General features: G+C 38.0%; 1 protein-coding gene across 1 annotated transcript in view; it reads right to left on the bottom strand.

The window, feature by feature from the left end:
- Positions 1–4,370: 4,370 nt before the first annotated feature.
- necab3 (N-terminal EF-hand calcium binding protein 3) overlaps positions 4,371–16,961 on the bottom strand; it is a 41,858-nt gene continuing 29,267 nt past the window's right edge. Inside the window, exons 9-13 of the mRNA XM_042224023.1 lie at positions 12,786–12,839; positions 10,592–10,704; positions 10,143–10,220; positions 9,497–9,588; positions 4,371–5,458 (exon numbers count right to left, since the gene is read on the bottom strand). Coding sequence (XP_042079957.1) covers positions 5,430–5,458; positions 9,497–9,588; positions 10,143–10,220; positions 10,592–10,704; positions 12,786–12,839 — 366 coding nt within the window. The 3' untranslated portion in view covers positions 4,371–5,429. The remainder of the gene's footprint in view (positions 5,459–9,496; positions 9,589–10,142; positions 10,221–10,591; positions 10,705–12,785; positions 12,840–16,961) is intronic.

Here is a 16,961-nt window from a genome sequence, read left to right as displayed (position 1 = left end):
GGTTGGGTTCCTTGTTAGAGATCAGGTTTCTAAGAGAAGAAACATTGGCAGACAATATTTAAAATTTCTGACAGTCGTACCTTTATTATTTTGTGTTGATTAAAAGTTTTAACTTTTCTGCTATCAACCATAAACCAGAAGGGAAAAATACAGAGAGGTGGCACAGGATTTGACTTTAGGTGCCTTTTGAGTGTTGCCTTCAGCAAAAGAACGTAACATAGGTGGGGAGGGGGGACTGAAAAGAGAACAATGAAACGGGACAACAGATGTCGTTTGGTCACCTTAGCCCTAGCCCTTGGCTTTTTGAAGTGATGAGCTGTGTTTGCACACATCAGAGCCAAGGGCACCTGCCTGAAAGAGCATAAAAAGACCCTTTTTTCTATGCTGCTCTGAAGGAGATGAGCACAGAGAGGCGGCGGCAGCATTATTCGGATTCAAAATAACAGTACAAGGCTTTAAATTTCACTTTGGCTATTCATTGGTGTCACAAAGAGAAACATGTTTCACAACCTGGAATTTAATTAAAGGAAACTAGTACTTTAATAAAGAAATGATAGAGTACATAAATATGTTAGAGTTCACTGTCCATCTTTTTGTTTATTAAAACCATTGCAGTGAGTAATATTTCAAACCAGAAATATATATAAACTAAAACCTATTAAAATGAAAGAAGCACTCCCGAGCTCATGTTATTTCTGTATCATGCTGGCATATGTAGTGTGACTGCAAGGAGAAATCCCCTGATGCTCAAGGGTTGTATTCTGAATGAATAACACATACCCCTGTGGTTTCTGTATATACATTGCTCATCCACTGCGTCTGCTTGCACAGAATCCCAGTTGTCTGTAAAAATGGCATAGACTGGGACAATCCCTGCTGTACCTCAAAAATAGACAATAAATAAGGTGACCTACCTTATTTATTGTCTATTTTTGCATCCACTGTCTGTGCAGTGAAGAATCAGCAGAACTCATATCTCTTGTGCTGCAGGAGTTAAAGAGGAGCTGGATATATTCTGTTGAAGACTGCAGAAGAAATGCGGATACTAAACCTCAAAAATGCACAAATCAAACCTCTTGCATATAGTGATAATTTTGGCCAATTCAGTGTATTGACTTTTATTAATAAGTTAAGTATTTCTACATCTAATATTTGCCATGGGTCTTCAATTAAACTAACACAGAATATCCAGGGGGCTAAGGGGGACCTTTTCAGTCATGTTAAAGAAGAAAAACCCAGATACCATCACTGCCGTCATCATCTGGATAGGGAACTTCCCAGACTGGAATTCCAGAATGACAGAGATGTTGCTGAATCTATTGTACCTGAAATAGCTGGGCCATGCCCTGGTCATGTCACACATGAAAAGGAGAGCTATTGAAGTTACGTTCCAAGCTCTAATCTGAGCAGCTATGACCCTTGTAGGAGTGAGGAAAACTCCACCCAGCTGACTACCCAGTACTCAGCTGGAATATCCTTTCATCAAAGGTTCCTCCTGAAACAGGCAGGAAGGTGCTGTTTGCATAGCACAAGGCAAATTGGTAGCTGTCTTTTGTGTCCAGTTAGCTTTAGTTTTTTTTGGTCATTTCTGGTCTTTGTACTGTGAGAGCTTGGTTTGTATTGCCAGCAGTAAGTCAAACTGGGCAGAGGAGGATGCATTTTGTCACAACTTCTCTTCATAATATTTATGGATAGAATTTCTATGTGCTGTCACTGGGTAGAGGAAGGAGGCTTTGATGGTTTCATCTCGGCTTTTTGGAGATCATGCAGTTAGCTTCATCAATTCATGACCTTCAGCTTGTACTGGGATGTTTTGCAGCTGAGTGTGTGGTTTTTGTCACAGATGAGAATAAGCTCCTCCAAGTCCAAGATAATAGTTCTCAACTGGAAAAGGGTGGAGTGCCCAGTCCAGGTAAAGGATGAATTGCTGCCCAAAGTGGAAAAGTTTAAATATTTCCTTGTTCATGAAGAAGGAGAGAGTCGAACAGGAGATTGACAGATTGGTGCTGTTTGCAGTAATGTGAACACTGTAATGGTCTGCTGTGTTGACCAAAGAGCTGAAACTGAAGCTGTCGATTTATATGTCAATCTGCATTCTGACTTTCAGTGATGGTCACAAGTTCTGGCCAGTGGCCGAGAACACAAGACTACTGATACAAGCAGTAAATGAGCTTCCTCTGGGTTATCTCTCAGCCATGAGGTGAAGAGCCAGAGTGAGGTGGTTTGGGTATGTGACCGGGATGCCTCCTGAGAGCTTGTCTTGTGTCTTGTCCTAGAAAGAGGTGGTGAAAAAGCCCCAGAGCAGACCCACAACATGATAGGAAGATCTGTGTGTGTGTCCCTCTCTCACTATCTTTGTGAGGACCGAAATCTGCATTCTACTATACTTGTGAGAACCAACAGTCACTTGTGAGGACACACACACCGGTCCTCACAAGTTTGAAGGCCTTTTTGAGGCTCAAAATGCGGTTTTAGTGTCAGGGTTACAATTAGGTTATGGTTAGGTTTAGGGTAAGGGTAAGGGTTAGGCATTAATTTTTAATGGTTAGAGTTAGGGTAAGGGGCTAGGGAAACCATTATGTCAATGAAGGTCCTCACTAAGATAGCTGAACGGGGTTGCGTGTGTGTGTGTGTGTTTATTTCAATTATTTTTTTACCAGTATAAAAACAACCCTGACTAGTTTCATAATATAAATACAACACAGAAAAAAGTTTACTTGAAATTACTAAGAAATGAGTGATACCAGAATCAAAGAATGTTAAATAAGCTGATAGGCCAGCAGTCCATGAATATAAAATACGTTGGTACCACTTCAGTCGTTCCAATTACTCTTTGTCCATGCTATATCATTTTCTTAACACCTGAAGAAAAGATACAGCACAGCATTTTATAACAGTTCTATTAAAGATGCATACAGAGGCTGCAGGTTTTGCGGGAGAATTTAAAACAAGGAAAAAATAATATTTGCAGATTATCTTTCACTATATGTAAAAAAAAGTGTATTTTGTTTGGGCTGACACTGGGAAGATGGAAATGTTTCACTTCAAACATCAACTTGCTTTGTTTTCTGTCATAACAGCAATTTTTTAAAACACACCCTTCGCTCGCTACCATAATAACAGTGGATGTAGTGGTGACACTCACCCCTCAGCATTTTGAAAAGCTGAAGTGGAATAGGGGGTGGGGGTGCGTATCCTCGGAGCCTACATATTCATTCTGCCTTAACAGCAGACAGCCTGCCTGAGAGGAGGCTTGGGATGAGATAGGGCTTCAGTTTGCCAGCATCAGTCTTGCAATCAAATATTACAGCCCAGCAATCAATGCATGGAACCTTTGAACACATTTGTGTTCACTTACAAGTATGGCACAAACATTTTCCACAGTTACACATTTGTGTTGTAAAAAGACGCTGGCTGAAAGGAAGGTTCTGGACTTTGATTTTGATTTAGAGCTTATAATAATCTAATTACAAAGGAAAAGGAAGCATGCACACTACATTTCTTTTAAACTTTCTGTGTGTTTCTGTGCAGATTTAAAATACTTTGACCATTTTTCACATGTAAAAGTGCATTGCTGTTCACACCTTGATTAAACACAGTGTGATGCAAGCTGTGATGAAGTTACAACCACATGTAGTTGGAAACCACTGGAGTGAATTTTGTAGCTTAGACATTTCACGTTTGGATGAACTGGGTCGGGCAAGTTTAAATTTCAAGTTCTGCCCTTATTTCAGATCACTGCAGGAAGTTCACGGTTCAGGGAACACTGATAGTAAAATTATTGCCAGAGGTAGAGGGAGAAGTTTGGATGCTCCCTATTTGTAAGCCTCACAATTTGCCCCTCTTCTTGTCAGATTACCATATGGGTTATTTGAATTCCCCTCAGTTATGTTCAGACATATCCGTATCTGTTGTCTGCAATCAATTCAGACACAGACACAATCACAGAGAATTTCTTAGCCAATTAAGCCACTGACCTTTTCTTTAGAGTAAGCAAAGTTTTGTGTGTTCAATAAGTTTGCTAACATGTCAGCGTGTGTTGTGTTCTTGTCAACTTGCTGGCTGCTATAAGCTGGTGAACCTAAAATACCACATCATCAGAAATCAATGTCATGAAAGTTCATGTAGTCATTTTTCACTCATTTTTTCCACTCTTTCAGCCAACATCAACTCCTGATGGATATATATACATACTGCTCTTTAGCTTGTTCAATATATTCCCTATAGGCTTCTTTCCACTGTTAAGCCAGTTTAAAGACCTTTCATATTGTCTTTGCTTATTTATTTTTGGTCTGGCACTTACATTTTCCCCCCTCTTTCCTCTGCAGATCTATGATCCATGCCATTTGAGAATTAATGAAAAAAAGCAGTTGTTATCTTTCATTTTTATTAAAGTTGCTTTTCAGTCATTTAGCTGTGTACATTGCCAAACCAAAGCACAACATAAATATGAATATATGTAATTTCCATATGTACAGATGGCATAAACTCCACCATCATCAAAATAAATACATGATGCATTAAATACATTTTTTTCTTTTATAACTTAGTGATACAATGAAATCTTCTCACAAAGTATTATTTATTTTAAATATGCATGTTTTAAGATATTTTTTACATTTGAGACTGATAATGTGTCTCAGACTGAAGAGATGCACTGCAACTAATAGCAGACCACTAGTACACTGTATCTAGCAATAGAGAAATGTCAGGGCAGGTGTGGTAATTTTAATAGCATTTTTGGCATTCTGTGCACATAATAGTAGGATAGCAAAATGAAAAAAAAAATACACTGCTACACTATAATACAGCATGTACAGCCAGGATGCGGCCACATCAACATGCATGTTTAGGCTACAGTAACCTTTCATCTCCTCATCCTCTCCTGCTTTTTCATCCTTATCAATTGTACTCAACAGTAAACAACTCCTCAAAATACACAAAACCCTACTGGTATTGTAATCTCATTCCAATTTGCGTGTGCTCTAGTAGCCTACATTAGCGTCTTTTTGGTTTCCATCCATTGGCATAATATCAGACAAACACTGCAAAAAAAGGGAGGCCATACCACAATTGAGACAAGGGGGAGAAAATTCATAGAACGGGTTTTGCGTTGCAGAGAATCAGTTACTTTCAGGTCAATAGTAGCTAGTGTGTGCAACTATCCCTTTTCATAAAGCGGCACAATAATGAGCAGTCCAAGACAGGAACATGAAAAGATGCTGCTGGAGAATGCTGGATGACGCCATTGTCTCGGTCTCCTGTTGATTTCAAACACGTGGATGTCTTTTGAAATGTTCTGTATGTGTGTGTGTGTTTGTGTGTTTGTATGCGTGCAAGAGTACATGTGGGTGGGTGGGTTGATGCGCCAGCGTGCCTTTGTCCGTGTGACAGTGTAGGCAGTAGATGTGACATTCTGGATTTAGTTGCTAGTTGTTAGTCATAATCCACCAGGAAGCTGGAGAAACACACATAAATCGAGAAAGTTTGGCCAACTCACACCAAAATGATATACAATGAAAGGTCAACAGTGTTCAACAATCAAACAGTCTACTCCAATTTTTGTGTGCGCGCAAAGGCTGTGTTGCTGTTTCAAACTGTCCACTGATTTTATGTTTCACCTGGTGAGCTTTTAAGTCTATAACTACTTAAGATGTAAATAGATACCTAGTTGTAAATCAATAAAGTCTGGCAGTATAACTATGACTTTCAGACAACTGACCAAAGAAAAAGAAGAAGAAGGAAAAGTGCAGAGAAAAAAAAACAGCTTTTAGGGTCAGCAGATTGTTTTGTTTTATATATTTTTAACTTTATTGATTCCTAGGTCGATCCCTTCCTCCTCTTCTTACATTTTATAAACTATCCTCTCTCTTCCTCTTATCATTGCCATCTGCCCTCACAAGAATCCCCCAGCAACCAACACCTTAGAAGCAGCTAACAGCTACTTGAATAAAAATACTTTTCTTAACCCAAACGCACCTCTTCGCATAGAGTTACATATGAAACAATTTCTTTTTCTCAAAAGTAATGAAACAACAGTAAAGAAAAGTTAAGTAAAAGAGTTTAATAAAGTGCAGTTATACACGTATTAAATACAATCTTATTGCTAACGTGTGAAGACACATTTCCCAATGGCCTCTTACTTCTAGTCATCTGAACCATTTTCAGTGTAAAGGATTTTACCTGTTTCCAAACCTCTGCTCTAGCCTCAAGGCATAACACAGTATTTGTACTGTCACCTCAAAGCAGGAAGGCCCTGGGTTCAAATTCACCAGCTACGGGGAGCTTAATCCCCCTGTGATGCTTACCCACCAGGTTGCCCTAGCAACCTGTAGATGTGTACTCTACCTCCTTCCCCATGACAACTGACTCAGGGGCCACAACAGTTTCTTTACGGTTGTGAACCTTAAATTCGAACCCATGCTTCCGAGCAGTGTCATTTTAAAACTGGTCTTGAGCTACAGTTCTTCAGGCTCTCTGAAGGTCGTTGAAAGTTTTTCTTTGGACATTGGCTGCTTTTTTCACTCATTTTCAGTCCAGTTCTTTTACCATTTACAGAGGAGTGTTTTTTTTCTTAACACTAACCTAAAAATCATCACACAGTTTGAGAGGCATAAAATAATACTTTTGCACCAATAGGAGATTCCCAACGAGCTTTAGCCAAAAAGCTGGCATATCTCAACATGGTGTGCAGAAGAAAAAGTGGCAGGCCTAAAAAAAAGAGAAAATATCTACAGCAGATGAACAGTTACTGAACATCATGTCCTTAAGAAACTTTTTAACATGACAATGATCATAAACTTGCTGACAATCCAATTAAATAATACCTGAAAAACACACAATGGAACGCTAGGACTCATTGACAGACCTCCCCAGAGCATGGACCTCATCATTATTGAAGCAGCGTGAAATCATCTTGACAGAGAACAGAACAAAAGGCAGCCCACATGCAAAAAAGAGCTTTGAATGTCCTTCTAGAAGTCTGGCGAACTGTTCCTGAAGACTACTTTAAGACATTGCCAGAAAGCTTACCTAAGAGAGTTCACACACTTTATACCAAATACTGACTTTTAAGCTTGTTAGAATCACTCTGTTTTTCCCTCATGTTTGGTATTTCCATGTACATTTGCACATTTCAATAAACCGCTGAACCTACTTTTCTTTTTCCTAGAAAAATTCAAAGAAATGAGGGGTGGCTCAAGATATTTGATCAGTACCGTATGCCTATAATAGTCAGCAAGCTTACGTGACATACCAGTCAGAGATGTGGATGTAAACAACTGTGTACGGTAACCTAGTAACAAGCACAACCCATACATCCCACACAGTTAAATCAGCACTGCAATGGAGCTAAGAGGCAAAAATAAATATTAACAGCATTGGCTTCTGAAGAATTTTTATTTGTTTCCTGTAGCTAGTTATTCAAATGTGAAGACGAGAGAAATGAGATGAGACCCACTGCAGCCTCTGCTGGACTTTTCCATGTGTTGAGGAGTCAGCGATGTGATGACGAACAAAGTAAATATGTGCGTCACACAGAAAATCGCTTTTCTAAATGTGTTCATAATTGACTTTTTAAAAAATATTTATGCATGTGTCTGAAAGAAAACAGGCGTATGATAATAATGGATTGCATTTATATAGCGCTTCACAATTCCACTATTTATTCACTCTCACACACTGGTGGAGGTAAGCTACAGTTGTAGCCACAGCTGTCCTGGGGCAGACTGACAGAAGTGAGGCTGCCATATCGTGCCATCGGCACTTCACCGGTAGCCAAAGTGTCTTGCCCAAAGACACAACACAGAGCTGGGGATCGAACCAGCAATCTTTCAGTTACAAGATGAGCTTCCCAGCCCCCTGAACCACGGTCACCCATATATATCTCGCACTTACCTTACCCTGATTTCTGTGACTTGCAAACATGTTATCTAGTGTTTGTATCTCCTTTAGGCTAGTTAGAGAAATCCATTATTTTCCATTATTCAATCCATTATTTTGCACTGTAAATGAATTATTGTCTGGAATTATGAATGTGCTCACATATGCATAGTTTGACACTTTAGTGCACCTTAACACATCTAAACCTAATGTATTAACTTAGTAAACACCTTTAGAGTGATTAACACAGTAACTAAACTTACTTTCAGCTAATGTTAAATGACCACAGTACTAGTTACAGGGATACCAGATACAGGGGTGAATAGTTATCTAGTATGTGCACCTCGAAAAAATATTTTTATTAGTTAGTATCGTCTGTTTGCGCACAACAGTAGCGCTAGCACAGTGAAAATCATAAATAAAATGTAGGTTCACTTCTGATAAACACAACACCAGTAGCAACTATTTGAGTTTTGAGGGAAAAGGCTCCATTACTCCAAACACTATTAAGCTCCAATCACACTGGCCTTTGAAATGGTTAATAAAAAAATCACATATATGTTGCTGTCTGCTGCTTATTTGTTGCCTTCTACATACACAGAAATCCACATTAAACATCAATTAATATTAACTATTTAGATTCAGAGTCTAGCTATAACCTCCTTCACAAACATTGACATAGCTGCTGCAGGACAACAATTGAACTGCAAATTGACATAGAAGCTCAGCAACCTCGCTGTTATATATGAATATAACAAGAATACAACCAGTTGAGATGAGTCCCCAAGTGCAAAGAGACTCATCCTAGGTGTGTTGTTGGTGCAGACTAACACAGATTGCCTGCAGCGTGCACTCTGGAGGCAATTGTAAATTATTTCTAAGCCAATCTCTCTGAAAGTGATAGCAGTCTGTCCAAGCTGGCCTGCAGCTGTTTAAAGACTCCGATCAGGTCCTGCCTCCCTGAAAATTGTGTCCTAGTGATCAATGGTGTTGCACAATCAATGTCCAAGCAACCAGTTAGTCGCCACAATTACTTGTAATTGGTCGCTATATGCAAATAAATTCAGCGATACTAGGAGCACAATATATGATTTACATTTCTCATATCCAGGCAGGTTATTTTTCTAAAGAAATCACAAAAAAAAGGGGAAATAGGGAAACTGTTTGAGTAACCTGGCCAAACAACTGCCATGAAATCATCAGAAGAATGACAGATCATAGAACCAGTGAGCAAATGGATATAAAGAAAAGCAAGAGCAGCTAGCACTCTCTCAGTTGGAAAAAGTCTAAAATGCATCTGCTTCGATGCCAAAAATGGACTTATGAGTCATAAATGGACATCATCATCAAGCAGCTCAAACATATCTTGATGTATGTAGACTATAAATATCTTCAGGGTATTTTTCTAGGGACAAGCACACATATAAATCAGATTTATACTGACAGCATAAATATATGTGGCTTTCATACAAATATTTTCACAATTTTGGAGGTTTGGCGACATTTTTCATGCACTGATTGCACATTAAGCAGAGATTGCAGGTTTTCTAGAATAGTATCATTTTAGTTTCACATACACTACAAATCCTGCTCTCCCAGTCACACATATACAAACCTGGGAGCAACATAGTGGATACTACTTCAGCATCCTCCAACATATCAATAATGCAGCGTTGGAAGTCTTTACTGCTGTTAGACTGAAGATAGCTGTGGACACAGACAACAACAGAACAAAACAGACCTGTGTGTCAATCAGCTGTTGATTTCTGTTGAAATACATCGTAGCAGACTTGATATTATTTAAAATATAATTAAAAAAAAAAAATCTTGTACATCATGTACATATTAGCAGCAAATAAAACAACAGTTTATTGATTTTCTCTGCGACATCATGTTTTAAAGGTTTCAAAAACTGAATAAATATGAGCACGTACAAAGTTATATGTGCTCAGAAAAAAATCCCTTATTACCAAAAGTCTTTTGGATTTTTTTCTTGCAATGTTCCAACTGATAAATTAATATATTCATTGATATGTGTGCAGCACAGATACCCTTTAAAGCATTTAAGCTGCTTTCTTGTGTGTGTGTATGTTTTAGTGCGTCTGTGCGTCTGTGTTTGAGTATGCGAACTGAGAGCTGGGCCATCTGCTCATCTTCAGTGGTGGGGAACATTTCCATCAAAAAGTTAAGAGTGCCAAACCGTCTGCCAATATCTAACACACAAACGCACACGCATGCACACACAAACACACCATACTGACCTCATCCAGGAGAGGCGGTCTTGCCAGAACTCATGCATTATGTAACACGACTTTCCTGGGAGCTTCTGAACGGACACACTGACAGCAAGATCGAGAAGAAAAGTAGAGTGGGGCAAGAAGAGGATACAAAGTGAAACAGAGTTTGCACTCAGCAGGGATAAAGTACATGAAAACTTTGAATCTTTTGAGGGATGTCATTAAAATTAGGCAAGACAAGCACAACATCAAAACCAAGTTCCAAAGTGTTGTTTTAGTTATGTGAGCGATATAGTCACTTTTTGAACCAGTAAATCGTTATTACTTTAGATGTCATTTGTATTATGCTGCTCACAGTTATGGACCACATATACTGGCAATTGCTCAGTACTCCAGGAGTTTTCACAGCAGCAGAGTCCCATGCTTTGATTCAAACATGCATTGCTTTTCCTGGAAACTAGCAAGACACTCACTGCAGGTTGTCAGAGTGAGCTGAGGTGGCGTCAATGTAGCTCTTTAGAACTTTCTGGAAATTGTCCAGATTGACATCAGTCACTGACATCTGCCTCTGAACCAGCAGGATATTCTGTTGGCAATAAGACATCAGACAGAGAAAGGGATTAAAAAAAAAGAGATTAAATGACCAAAGATCTCACTCTGTGTGTTTGTGCCCTTATATGTCTGTCTTTGTGAGGATCTTTTTGAGATTTGCACGTTTAGGATGATGACATTTGTTTAAAGTGGTCAGCTCTTTGCTTAGGACTTAGCGTTGGGGTTCACAATAGATTGTTAGAGGAGACATTTATATTAGGTTAAGGGTAGGTTAGCATTTGGATATGGGGTTTAGGTTATGCAGTATGTGATACATTTGGTTACAAAAATTAAAAGTCAATGCAGGCATGAGGATAGATGGCATCAAGATGGATACTTTCAGAGCAAATATGTACTGATATCACCATCCATCACATCAGATGACAAATAAATTCAAATAGATAAGTGTTATTTCACTTAGCATTACTCTCACTTCAGTAGATTTGGTTGTGATTGTGAATGTTACCAAAATCCTGGTTTTAATGAAATTCATAGACATTTCACAATTTAAAAAACCAGAAAGTGATTACAGAATACTGATACTAGAGCTGGGCTACAATACCTATGTTGCCATGACTCCTCAGTTTTGATTTTCTCAGTACTTTGCCACTTTCTTTATATACTGACAACAATAGCTGAAGGCTTTTTATTCTGAAAACATATCTCAAGTTTCTTAAATGCTTTCCATGGCAGTCTATCGACTTTCAATAAGAAAGGAGAAAAAAGACAAAAAATCATTTTTGTTCCTTAGAGATTGATGTACCTGGGAACAATCCTGCAAATGGCAGCAAATCATTCTGGGCTTGAACTCAGGCCATGTTTACCATTTGGTCTGCCAGTGCACTGAATCAACATCCTCTCCACTTTTCTCTCCCAGCAATTTGAAGTTACGGTGAGTCCATCCTACAGCTCAATAAAATGTATGAATGTACACTGAGACATACCTTGATCTGAAATGTAATGTGCATCCAGTCAATGGAGTTTTTTTTGTCACTACCCGAGTCAGATGGAGGTGGATGGTATTGCCTATTATATAAGTTACAGTGCTCGTAATATTTAAAAGCGGATGACGCATACAGAATCCTTGTAAAGTAATTTCACTGTATTATTTTCTACCAAATGCGATTACTGCATTTTTTCATCGTTCCAGAGAGCAAAAAATGCTCTACATTGTCAGGTGAAAAATTATATTCAGCTCTAAGAGTTAACACACTAAAAAAAATCTGTTTTACAAAACATGGGTGAGAAACTTTTGTGATTTAGGACTAATGACTAAGACTCTTTGAACTTGTTACAAGCAGAAGATCTAAACTCCAACACTAAAAGAAGTCAAAAAGGAGACAATCTGCCAATTATACATCTTACAACAGACATTTACCTTTCTATTATTGTTATAAAAATTCTTATATAACTATCACCAGCTAACCTGTAACTAAAGGTTAAAACCTCATCATCTGTGCGTGTTTCTCTTATCTATTAATTGGATCTGGAGTCAGCCTTCTTTTGTCCAGATGTTACCTTTTCAAATCAGACAATTTAGAAATGACTCTCTTATTCTTGATTCAATGAGAAAGTGTTGAGAAAACAAAGCATCACAACTTGCCTTTTAAATTTTTTTCCTGTATAACATTTTATCAAATACACAAAACAAAATACACGATTAATTTGAATGACTGGTAGCAATTATTGTAGTGTTATAAACTTGATGAGATGAGATAGAGAAGAAAAAAAAACCAAGAACATGATCCAATTCTGTATATCCATGTATTGTGTTTATGTTGAGTAATGCACATACGAGAAAAAATATTTGCTACTCAACTAGAGCTGTTTTAATGAGCAGAGGTCAATCAAGATACTGTTAGTATAGACAGAGTCGTCCTGTAAAGCTGCAGTGGCTTCAGCCACAAAAATATCATATTTCAGAATTTGTGGCCATAAACAGTATGCAAACTGTTTTTTTTATTGTTTGTGTGTTTTTTTAGTGACAAAAACGTGAAACTTCACCTTGAAGTCCTGTGCCAGCCTATAAGAAGGTCACAAGAAAAATACAAAAATTCTGCTTCAGTGCTGACTTACAGACTTGTATGTACTGGCCAGTGTGTCCTCCTTAAGTGGCTCCAACTTGGGACTCTGAAAGAAGAAGGTAACAGATAAGAGAAGAAGTTAATGTCTCTCAGTATCAAAGATCAGTTTAACTTAAAAAAAAATCAGAGTGATACTTGAAACAAAGCTAAACTCCCATATTGCATTTACAATAAATTCCTAAAGGTTACTTTGGCATTTTTAATTATACTGTTATAGTTTTTAATTATATAACAATGCAGAAGTTATAAAATGAACAAAAACACACCGAATAACCTAATTTACACATTTATTTGCACAGGTGTCTAAGAACTGATAAATAGGATACATTTATTTTTTTTCCACAGTGCACGATCTGATTTTTCTTTGGTTTTATGTAATTTGTCACAATTTTTCACAACAGCTACTTGTCCAAAACAGGGTAATAAAGGTAACAAGTAGAGAATAGAAAATCTATCACTTTCAATTTTTGGAACCATATCCTAGTGATGAATGTAGTCTATGAGAGTATTATGTTATTGATAATAAAATATAATAAATGAAAAAGAACAACAAGCTCTCTGTGATAAAGGTTACGGTTCTTGTATGTTCACATTTGCGAACACATAAAACATAACCTTTGAAGCACAAACTCATTCTGCTGCATTTGAGAGAGCAGTGAATATGAGGGAGATGGACAGAAGAAGTGTGTGATGCTGGCAACACTGAGGTGTGGGGATGGATATTGCACTCAGTACATCCTGCAGGTTATGAATTGCTTTGATATTGCTCTCTGAGTCTCTCTGAGTTGACAAAACTGAGGAGAGAAAAATGGTCCAAGTGAAAGGATGAACATTAGAAACTGTGAAAAGCAGGAGTTAATAAACAAAAGAACAGACAGAAGAAAGGAGATGGAGCATAAGATGAGGCAGTAGAGCGTGAAAAAGGGTTTGGGATGATGTAGTGAGAATGGGTCACATGATGAGAGCGATGTGACTTTGTGTTTGACAGACAAAGACTGTAGAATTCCATTTAGAAAAGCAGTATTTTATCTTGTGAGTCTAACCATTTTCTTTTTGATCACACACACAATGAATATATAAAAATGTACAATAAACATCATAATCAACAATTCAGAGATGAAACATTTCTGATTGAAAATATACTCCATGCTTGGACTGTTTTTTTGCACTTGGTTGCATACTGATAAAAAAAAAAACAATATTAAATGGTCTAGTTGTTGTGGATTTCTTTGATGATATGTATAATCTGAAATCATTTATACTTGTATATACCTATATACTAGGGGTGCAACGCTACACAAAATTCACGGTTCGGTTTGGTTCGATACTTTGGTGTCACGGTTCGATATTTTTTCAATACAAAAAAAATGTTCATGCCTTTTTAATTTGTCGTTTATTAAACTTATAAATATATATTTTAACTCAAAAGTACAGTTTTTAAATTTAATGTTGCTGAAACAAAAGTAATTAAAAAAATTAATATCTGATTGAGGAATCACTCATCTTTGGAAAAGAGAGTTTAATACAGAGAAATGGCTCTTTCCAAAATAAAAGCAATACTATACACTTCTTCTGGGCTATATTCTCAGCAGCATATTGTAGCGGGTCAGGGCTGTTCGGGGTTCTGTTTGTACAGTTATGTTTTGTTTATGTTGCCATAGTGACGGGTGACGCCCTCTCGCTGCAACGGTGTGTCCTTCCGGGGTCAGAGGGCGCCCTGTGTGTTGTTGTTGTTGTTGCTGTGCGGTTGCCGCGCTGAGCAGTTAGCTAGCGGCAGTGTTCTTCTGCAGATGTCAATAAACGGCTGTGCTCCCTGGCTAGCTCACGGGAAGCAAGACCAAACGACACCTCCGTCTCCTCCTTGTCTGAGCTCGCCACAATATTAAACATATCAGGTCCCCATAAGGAGAATCATGTGCTAACGGCTGTCTAAATGACTCGGGTAAAGTTTGTAGCATGCGTGCTTGTTGTTTTTGTCTGCTTCCACTTGTCTTTGCACTAGGATGATGTCAGCGTAAATGTGCAGTCATATTCGTTGTGTTCCCACTAGTGCTGTCAGCGTTAATCTCGTTGAAATGACGGCCAACATGTTAACGAGCTAACTGCGCTAACACACTAGTTCCCACCCATGTAATTGAGCATTGCGTGGCACATCCAACATACTGTTTTACTTTAGTCCATGACGCGCTTACATTCAGGGTCATACGTCACATGAAAACCAAAATAATTCCAAACGCCAGATCTGAATGAGGGTGGTGGGGGGTTCAATTTGCCATGTTGCAAGGAGAGCTTAGCTTCTGTCTCGCTAGCTTGCCCTGCGCTCTTCCTTCTGGCAATGCTGTCTGTGTTGAACGCTCAGTGGATCTGCGCTTGACAGTGCAACCTAGGCGGAGTAGTCGAACGCAGATTCACTGAGCGCTCAACACAGACAGCATTGTCAGAAGGAAAGTTGATAAAATAAATTACAAATTTTGTATTGTTCGATACATATGCATACCGAACCGAAAGCACTGTATCGAACGGTTCAATATCGATACGAGTATTGTTGCACCCCTACTATATACCTATACCGTGTACAGCTGCCTTGAACCTGGCACTCGACGTGTTGTTTTTGGAATTCACTTTGGCCATAAAACTGTCAAAAGGACTAATTGAAATGATAGATGATAAAGGTCTGGGAAGAAAACCCAGAAAGTTATGTAAGACAAGTCCTGACGATCAAAAAGAGAACAAATATATGTAAGATCGACATATATGGATTGTTGAAAAACACTGACAAACATATTAAATTGATATTTGTAAAATTGGGAAAATACAAATAGTTTAAACTTAAAACCAAATAAGTGAAAAGTTACCCAGCAACAGGAGGAGGGGTTATGGTCACCTATAAAAGAAGGGTCAGATATGCCTCCCTCCACCTTATTCTGTCTGTGTCTTTGTACTCCGTGGTTTTCTTTACTTGCTTTGCTATGTGTTCTGTTCTGTATACTGTCATGTACTGTTTTGCTGTTCATATGATTCTGTTCAATGAATTCTGCTTCAAGAATTCTACTCTTTTCTAGAGGATCTATTTGAGTGGTTTTATTTTAAAAAGCTGGATCTCCACGTCATTGGCTGGATAATGTTTTTCATGTTGGCTTTAAAGTCCTGTGAGTATTTTATAGATGATGCTACAGAGACAACCACAAATCTAAAGAGCCGTTTTATTTCTCATTATAAGGGCTAATATTCTGTGGCTCGAAGCAAAATTATGTTTGAAAAAGGAATGCATTAGGGATTTCTATTTTGTACATTCTCTGCATAATTCATCACCGGTTGTTTAGTATAAAACATGTTCAGAAAAAAAGGAGTGGGAAGGGCTTTATTGTCCGATATATTATTTTATTTCTTGGTTAATTCCATTACCGGTTCAACAAAGTTAATGGATTCAGTGATGATGATTGCTCCATATTTGTATTCACAGGAAGGTTATGCATTCATTTCTTCTGTCGGTGAACACCAAGACCAGCATAGCACAGTATGAAGGCGTTTTAGTCTTATTTGTTTAACCTTCAGAGAATCAATATATTGTCATAACTAACAAAGTGTTATTGTTTTGTACAGTAATTTTTAAAACAATTATAAGCTGCTGTCCAAGTTAAAAGACTTTGTAATGAATATAAATAACTATAGAGATGATTTGGACAGTAAAAGACGTATTATGGTGGTATTATCTACATGCATGCTGCCTGTCTCCTACACTTCACTGTTTAGACTCTGTGTATCACAGTTCTTTGTTTTTCTCTTCAATTTTGTTGTCCAGTACAGATCACTGTGTACCTTACAGTCTCGTTCCTTGGTCTTTATTAAACCTAGGGAAACAATAGCACTGGTATATTTTTATGTATGATATATGCACTTTCTTGTGTGCCATTATTTGCATATTGTCCACCATGTTAGCTATGACTGCTTGAGAGAAATTTATAATAGACTCGATACAACCACTGGCCTCAAGGGAAAATTGACCAGTTGGTGAATGGTTTCTGGAGGTTGGTGGCTGTTGCTAGGTGATATATAAGGTGCTGCACCAAAAACTTCCTTGTGACTACAGTTTGCCACGGTCATCTGTAGTTTACATGTTAACTAATTAGCAAAACTAGCAAATTGTGATGCAGACCGGAAACAGAGA

Source organism: Haplochromis burtoni, unplaced genomic scaffold (genome assembly GCF_018398535.1).
Source record: "Haplochromis burtoni strain Fernald_Lab_line unplaced genomic scaffold, NCSU_Asbu1 Contig_125, whole genome shotgun sequence".
NCBI lineage: Eukaryota > Metazoa > Chordata > Actinopteri > Cichliformes > Cichlidae > Haplochromis > Haplochromis burtoni.
Note: the sequence above shows the minus strand (reverse complement) of the source record. Positions and strands in the feature narration are given on the sequence as shown.